This window comes from Pteropus vampyrus, unplaced genomic scaffold (genome assembly GCF_000151845.1).
Source record: "Pteropus vampyrus isolate Shadow unplaced genomic scaffold, Pvam_2.0 Scaffold9, whole genome shotgun sequence".
Taxonomy (NCBI): Eukaryota; Metazoa; Chordata; class Mammalia; order Chiroptera; family Pteropodidae; genus Pteropus; species Pteropus vampyrus.
Window position 1 is genome coordinate 13,645,362 of NW_011888790.1, and position 9,059 is coordinate 13,654,420.

At 35.0% G+C, this 9,059-nt stretch overlaps 1 protein-coding gene across 1 annotated transcript in view; it reads right to left on the reverse strand.

Annotated features, from left to right (window-relative positions):
- LIN7A (lin-7 homolog A, crumbs cell polarity complex component) overlaps window positions 1-9,059 on the reverse strand; it is a 124,708-nt gene that overhangs the window by 67,199 nt on the left and 48,450 nt on the right. The window contains exon 2 of the mRNA XM_011374844.2: window positions 7,487-7,605. Coding sequence (XP_011373146.1) covers window positions 7,487-7,605 — 119 coding nt within the window. The remainder of the gene's footprint in view (window positions 1-7,486; window positions 7,606-9,059) is intronic.

Below are 9,059 nucleotides of genomic sequence, written 5' to 3' on the forward strand. Positions count from 1 at the left end.
GGCATAACATCTACAAGAAAGTCTAGCCACTCATAAATCTTTCTTGTCAAATTGTTCTGAGATATAGCAATCCTTTACCTAAAAAAAAAAAAAAAGGGTAAAATTTCTAACCCAAGTTCAACCAAGTACATTAACACTTATTCTCTGGAAAGTGAAGAAAATTTGACAGTAAAAATAATATATTTTGCTCCATTTCTAGATACACATTTAAAAATATAGGTTCTAGGCTGTGCCTGTAAAGTTACTGGACCAATGTTCATAGAGCAGGCAAGGAATCTTTTTGGATAATTGTCAGTGTCTTTGACACTAATGTATGCTGACGTCAAAAGTAATAATTCTCTATGAAAAGTAGAACCTCTATCTTCTTCACCAAAGCAGGATGTTGAACTCAGAAATTCCATATGTACTTCATATGTACACATACAGTACCAAGATTTTTCTTGAAAAAAAACAGGAGTTTCGCTTGACAAAACCACCTTTCCCTGTTGCAACAACTTGCCTTTTAAAGTATCTATGGGTATCTGTCTCTCTCTCTGTCTCTGTCTCCTCCCTCCCCTGTCCCCACGCCCCCCATGCACAAGGACATCAGCATTCATAAGATAGATAAAAATCAGAGCTTTACTGAAACAATCATAGTTTTCACCAAAAGCCAAGGAATGGCATTGCTATTACTTTCACCATAGCTGGCTTCCAAACAGCAAAATGTCAAAGTTCAGAAGTAGGTTATATCAAGGGAACAGAGGCACTCTTTGAGTGTTTTTTTTTGTTTGTTTTTGTTTTTGTTGTTCTGAGCAACCAACCATTCGAACATTTCTAGGGTGCATGATTTAATCACGCTTTCTCCAATTATTTACGGTACTTTTGGCTTGGAACTGTGTCAAGACACGTTCGGCAAATGTAAATTGTGGTAAATTTCTACTCTTTCAAAACTGGACTTTTTCTCCAGCAAATAAAAATTCTATAGTGTGTAATATATTCAGAAATAAGCTTTTTTTACTTCATGCTCTTATTGGCAGGAAACTTAGCACAGTCTGGCTTTTGTGTCCCATCACATTTAGCAATGCAAATAAAATCAAAAGAAATGTAAGAGCCATCAAGCTTTCTTTTCCTTGTCATCTCTCAACTTAAACTAAATTCAATATAAATAGAAAAAGACATACATAAACATAATGTTAGATACATTATTGTTAATTCCAATGAATGCAGTGCTATTGTAGATGCCATTACATAACAAAGATGATAATTTTACGTAATGAATTCATGCCACTCTATCCATGTTTAAACTAAAACACTGAAAAAATATTTTGCCATAAAAATTTTTGCAGGCAAAGGGAAGAAAACAAATATATATGTATACACACACACACATATATATTTGCTCTTTTATATATATACACACATATATATACATTCACTCTTACTTCACCTATAATATGAAGTCTACAGTTAAAAAAAACTGTTCTAAAGCGAACTGAAATACGACTATCTAACCTCTACTGTTATAGAAACTTCCTACATTACAAGTGAGCTCTGTGCTGGGTATGCTAGTTATCTTCAATGACCTGCATTTTTCTATTTATCGTCTAGTTTTCTAGCATGGTTACCTCCCTTTCCCTTCATCCTACCAAAAAGAAAATCACAAATATCATATTATACGTTGTTTTTCTCTTTTTGTGGCTAAATATCACCAAGTCTTCTCATCCTATGACAGGTTTCCAAATTTCTAGCTATACCAGTTTATTTTATGTACACATTTTCTTTATCCAATCATCTATCTAAGGGCACTTCGCTTGTTTCCATGTCTTGGCCACCGTGAATAATGCTGCAATGAACATAGGGATGCATACATCTTCATGAATAAATGTTTTCAAGTTTTGGGGGTAGATACCCAGAAGGATGATTGCTGGGTCATATGGTAATTCTATTGTTAGTTTTTTCAGGAACCTCTATACTGACTGTACCAATTTACATTCCCAGCAGCAGTGTATAAGGGTTCCTTTTCCCCCATAACCTCTCCAACAATTATTACCTGTCCTGCTGATGACAGCTATTTTAACAGGTGTGTGTGAAATGGTATCTCGCTGTGGTTTTGATTTGCATTTCCCTGATAGCTAGTGAAGTTGAGCATCTTTTCATGTCTATTGGCCATTTGTATGTCTTCTTGGTAGAAGTGTCTGTTCAGGTTCTCTGCTCATTTTTTAACTGGATTATTCTGTTGTCGTTGAGCTGTATGTATACTGATTTATTTTAAAACCACTCTATATTGTCCACATCTTTTTAAAATGTAGAGCCTCCTCAGGAAGAAAAAGATGAGAGCAGAGCAAATAGAGATAATCTAGAAGCAAACAAAAGCTATGACTCAGGTGCCTCAAACTTTAAAAATTTATGAACTACCTACCAGACATGGGTACTTTTATTAGTTAACAATTTCATATAGTTTTAAAAAGATTTATCACAGCTAACTAAAAAAAAAGCATAGTTTTAAAAAATTAATTTCATTTTATAGCAGTTAAAGGGCTCATACTACTTATAACTTTTATCCAAGGTAAATTTGGATTTATGAATGTGTATTATCAGTCAGGATAGCTTGGGTTATGCTGTAGTACAATAACCGCCTTATTTCAAAGGCTTAGATTAACAAAGGTTTTCTTCTTCTCAGGCTACATGTTAGTAAAAGGTTGGCTTTAGCTTATAATTCTCATTTTCTCAATCTGCAATCCACTCTGATCGATCATATATCTTATAAAACATGGCAGAAAAAAGGAACATAGCATATTATGCACTGACTCCAAGGCTTCTATGAGAAAAGAGTACACAAGACTTCCATTCACATTTCCCTAGCCAAACAGCTGTCGTAATCACATATAAGCTTAAGGAGGATGGGGAAATCTTATTGTAACACGTGCTAAAAAGGAGAAGAGAACTGGAATATTTTTCAATAATCTTACTAACTAGCACAGAATGACAGATTCCATATGGAGTTGCTTTATTTTATTATTCTCCAGTTCTATTACGTTAGAAAATAATAATATACGACATCTGGTCAAGGAAGGCAGTTTTGGTGACTATGTCATTCAGTTCTGCATTTTTGGTTCAAACATGCACAAGACAGTCATAAACATGGGAGTTAGTCGTCGCCACAGTCCACTCTCAGCAGCATGTCGCGCCCAGATCAACGAGCACATCACATGCTGGAAAGCAAGAAGCCTGAATGTTTTAAAAGTTCGAACATGATGGTAGTAAATAGACTGCTAATTCTGTTTTCATTATTTTAGTTTCAGAAAGAACTTCTTTGTATTCTCTTGCAGAAATTGGATTTCCTCTTAAAATATAACCGCTCACATACTATTAATTTCTTTCTCTGAGGCACGAAGACTGTGAAGTGTTGAAGAAGAGTCAATCTCTTGTCAATTGAGCTATTTGAACATTAATGCAAGTCTCTTAGGAAATTCTTTTATCCAAAATCAACATTTTATAATCTATATATTTCAAACCTTATATTCCTTTATATTTCAATATATATGTTTTAGATCATTTAAGATAATACAGTGATGAACAAAACTTGAGGAAGCTACTTAAAATCACAGAAATGGTCTTTACTGGGACTATCAGTACCATAAAATTTTTTATTTTATTTTTCATTCAAAAATTTGTATGAACTCTCTCTTGTCAGCACCTCTCACTACAGAAAAGCAACAGCACGTGTCAGCCCATTTACCTGACATGTCCTCTGAAATCACTTGCACAGAATAGGCACCCCTTAATTATTAATCAGGTCCTTCAAGCTCCTTCAGCAATAAAACAATCAAGATAAGAACTGCCCACTATTATCTGTATTCCATGGATAAAGCTATGTGTGGGTTGGCATTTAAGTGTAACTTATTAATAGATGAATGTCTTTCTTAGTTGTGGGCACGGATAGTCTTTCTTCACTACTTATCTCAACAAAAGTTTTGCAGCATTTATTACAGATTTAAAAAAAATAGTTCAAGAGAGAAAGCGTCTCATCTCTTTTAATCACCCATTTCAGTAAAAAATGAAATAAAATTTCATTAAACTATATTCTCCCCATATAAGTGCACATATCCCAAGAGCTGATTCAGTGATTTCACACAAATGTAAAACAAAATATGGAATTGCCTCAACATGTAACAATAACTACTGTTATGTTTATATTAGGCAATTAAAAAAATTGGCAATAAATTGCCCTGCTTTCTTTTGGGTTTTAAGTCTTGTTAGCAACGGTGTGACCTATACTTGTTTTTTGCTCTGGTGAATGCAAGTAAGAATAATGCCATTGTACTTCTTGTTCTCTTCTCCAGACATGTCACAACAAAATTATTGGAAAATATTAACTAGAAAATATTTCTGAAAAACTCAAGTAATTTAACCACAGAGATCCTAAGCCAATTTTTAAACCAGAAACTAAAACGTCAATGGTTTCATGCCAGCATAACAGGAGTGAAAGAATTCTTGGATCAACAAAATTTAATTTTCAGATATCCATTATTGTATATCGTCATACTTCCTAGCTGCACTTTTCTTTACTGGCCTGTGTATTCACCTATCTGGCAACACGTGTTCATATTTTATGTTTTTATTGAAGAACTTTCCCTGAGATGGATTCGCAATACTATTTCATGGATTTAGAAGTCTTGTATGCATGTTGCTATTTTTACCATTATTTCCTACAGGTAATGTAAAGTGACACAGTAAAAATAATGACGAAAATCTCAAACTTAACAAATAGAAACAATACTGTACAACTGGTATGAAATGTTAACCGAGATGAAATGACCAAAATAATTTCCGTATAACATGCATTGCCTTTAAGAACAAAATTATCATAAGGACATTAACTTTGAACATAAAATTAACTTTATTAGTACAAATTTATAAAATGTAAGATAGATAAATTTTATTATTTTTTTTCCCTCTGACATTATTGGACTGCCTATAGTCCAGTTATAGATTTCCAAGGACCACACATAATACACATACCACACAGCCACAGACCGGGTTTGTAAGATACATTCATAATTCCTACATACCATCTCTAAATTTATTTTCTTTTTTATTCTCATTCTCTTTTGCCTTAGCAAATTCTCTAAAGAAAAAGGCCTATGTGTTTATTTGAACAGCTATCTATACCACATTTACATTTCCAGACCCAATGCCTCCCCCGGGCTTCAGACTTGGTGACTGCTTGACATCTTTGCTGGGATGTCTGAAAAGCATCACCGGTTTATTACTTCACCAACAGAACTCTTGAATAGTCTTCCCCAAACCTGATGCCCACTAAAGGTCCCCATCTTTTTATATCATATTCATCCAGTTGTTCAAGCCCAACCTAAGAATCAATTGAGATAACTCTCTCTCATCCTTACAGCCAATACATCAACAATTCTTGCTGACTTTACTCTTAAAAATATATATATTGAATCTGACAACTTCCCACTACTTGTACTGTTGCCACCGCCTTCATCTAAGCTGCCATCATCTTATCTTTTACCTGGTCTACTCATTACTTACTTTATTACTGGACTCTCTTGTTTCTACTCTGGCACGCACACGTGTTTTCACAGCAGAGAAGCCTTTTAAATCTAATCAGGTCAGGTTAAAACTCTTCAATGGCTTCCTATCATGCTTAGAATGAAAATTCAAAGTTCTTATCATGACCTGTGAGGCCTTATGTGATCTCTCTGGCTGCCTCTAGGAAGCCTACTCTGCTTATTTTACTGCAGACATACTGACTTTTGGGATGTTCTTTCCATGGACTAAGATCATTCCTGCATCTGGGTTTTGCGCTTGTGGTTTAGAGGGAAACACTATTATCTGACTAATATTTGTGACTTATTTCATTACTTCAAGTAAGTTATTTTCTTACCACACTGACTTAATAGTGTCATACTCCTGCTCCCCTAATCCTGCTTTATTTATCTCCATAGTTTTGTCACCCTCTGACATTGCATTTCATATTTATTTATCATTTTTCTCACTGAATGGAAGTTCTATGAAGGTAGAAACTTCACACTGATCACAAGCTAAATTCCCTGTGAGCAGAAATATGTATTTGATGTGACCTACCCTTTAGTCGTTTCTGTGGAAAATGAAAGAAATGATAGTATATCTAAAAATGAAAAGGCAGCCACCAAATCTCAGTGAGAGATTTGGTGGAGTAGCACTCGGTGAAGGAAGAAAAGAGTGTATAAAGGATTTAATCTTGGTCTACAGGGTGACTACGGTTTAGCCGAGAGGAGTCCCATGAAATTTCCATATACCTTAAACCTTTCCCACTGAGCAGCAGTGGTCAAGAATTCATATGCTTTGCGAAATTTCCTTGTGGCCTTTGGTCAAACTCATAGGTTAAAACTTGGAGATACAATTATGGTTATTTACTCAAGCTGTACTCATTATAAACAAAAATTAAATAGTCAACCACTTCACGTGATAAAGATTCAGCACAAGTCCAGTCTAAATGAAATGTCAGCAAAATCCAAACTATAATCTCATTGGATAGGCTACAGTTTCCATTTATAGTGAAAGAGGTTTTGTATGTTCCTACACCTTAGTCACCTGGGTCTTTCCCACCTAGTAACTACTCATAAACTAACATTGTGTATTAGCCACAAAAAGAATTGCAAAGAGAGAGGCTGATACAAACATTCAACTAAAGGTGTATGCCCCCTGCTACAACAAAACCTCCTGGGGACTTCTAGCAAGGCAGATATGCTGTATTTATAGACTTTAGATTCTAATTAATGAATTATTACTTAGTACCTGACAGGGAAAGATTGATGAACTTACTGAATATTATTTTATTAAAAAACAATATAACATCGATCTCTCAAGTGAACTTTCCTGTAACCAAATAAATTCATTAGTTGACGAGTCAATTCCACCACAAGTCAATATATAAATTCAAAATGTCATTACTATACTCTTGTTTCACCTTAGGCATCTTAACGCTATTAGCAAGAGAACGTTACAAAGATTTGTTAGAGAAGCATATCAGCCTGTTCAGAGATCTTCCATTTTTGCACTAGACAATCATGTTTGAATAACTATAACTTTAGTCAGAAGGAGCTTACTCTTTCAGATTTACCCGTGAAACACTTTAGTTGAATGTTCTTTTAAGAAAATCTCAGCACTCATTAATTATGACTATTTCTAAATGAGATTCCAGATAACTTCATGTGGCCACTAAATAGTTGAGACTACATGTAACAGTTACCTGCTGAGGCAGTTACTTCATTGGTACCATAAGATCAACATTTGGTCTTACATGAATGTATAAATCTTGACTGGATCTAATTTGAGAATTTAGCAGACTAAATTATATTTTATCATCTGTCCAAAAAGCTAAAAACAGAAAGCTAAGATGTAGTTCCAATCTTAAGTATTTCAACTGTTTGTGTGGAAAAGACATGTTTTCTATTCAGATGACATATGGCTAAAGATAGTTATTAGAATCTTAGTACCATACCTCTCGAATAGCAGTACAAAACTCACTCTGAAGCACTTTTTTAAGGGACTGTAGCTTGTGCACTGGTACTTCTCCAGATTCTTGTAGTTTTTCCAGTAATTCAATTGCTCTGGCAACATCTGAATAAAAAAAAAAAAAAATGGAGAGATCTAGAGTAAACTGTGTCTCATCAACAAAGTACCGTCATTCCAACTGAATGCTGGTCAGTAAAAAGTAAGTGAAATTAATTGCAAAATCAGAATTTACAATTCATAGCTTATTGATCTCATCTTTGATAAAAGATGAGAAAGGAATATAACAGCATAGCTACCTAAAATAAAATCATTACCACCTCAGAATTTGGGGTTCATGTATCTAACCAAAGAAAATAACCAATAAGTGACTTAAATGAAGACTTTCCTTTAAAATATTATCAACTTATTGCAAATTGTGGCCCAAAGAAGCACAAATTAGGAAATCAATATGACACTTCCAGTTTCAAAAGTTTGTCTTTTTGTACATAAACTGGAAGCCAACATAGTTAAATGGACAATATCAGCCATATCCACAATCAATAAGGTACCAAACTAAGAATTTTATGCATTTCTAACTTCACAAAAGACTCTTCCTAGATGTCCACAGGTCCATGAAACTCTCAACATGTTTAAAAATGAGTCCTTTTATAATCCTGAAACTAGTTTTTCTCTCTATATATTCCATATTTCCATTAATAGCATCCCCATCCAGCCTGTCTTCCAAACTAAGCCGTGGCATCATCTTTCACATTCACCCCACAAGCAGTTAGTCAGCAAGGGCTGTAGATCCTATCTCATAAATGCTTTTGCATGGAGCCCCTCTAATTCATTACTTCAGGGAATCCTTTATTATTTTTCACCCATACTACAACATCTTTTAACTATTAATTAAATTAATCTTTTCTCTTTCAGTCCGTCCTCCACATTGCTTCCAGAATGATTGTCCTGAATGATAAACCTCATTATTATGCTCCCCAATAGAAAACCTTATCTGACTTTCTGCTGTCTACAGGGTGATGTTCAGACCACTTAGGGCTATACACAAGGTCCTTAACAATCTACTTCTTCTGACTCATCTCTAGAAACCTCCTCCTGCCCATTTTATACTTTGGCCAGCCAAAATTTTTGTTATTCTAAGACATGCCACTCAATTCCATGCCTCTGCTTCTGTGGCTTTGTACATGTCATCCCCTGTTCCTGGTATGCAGTTAATTCACTAGTGCCAGGCACTGTGCTGTGCGTGGGACACACAGTGGTAAAGGTGACAGCAGGTTGCTCTTGCCTTCATGGAATTTACAGACTTGAGAGGTCACAGACATGTTAAGTGGGCATGTGCTACAAAAGTAGTACAAGTTAGTGCATAGATGTACAACAAAGACATTCATCATCATCCAGGAGGTCAGAGGAGACTTCTTTTTGGAAGTAACACCTAAGCAGAATACTAGATAGGAGGTGCAGGTGGGGAAGGGGGAAGGATGTTCCAGGCAAATAAATAAATTCAGATTGAAGTCTTGTAGGCAAAGAACTGAGTTCAGTATGGCTAAAGTTGAAAATAGGGC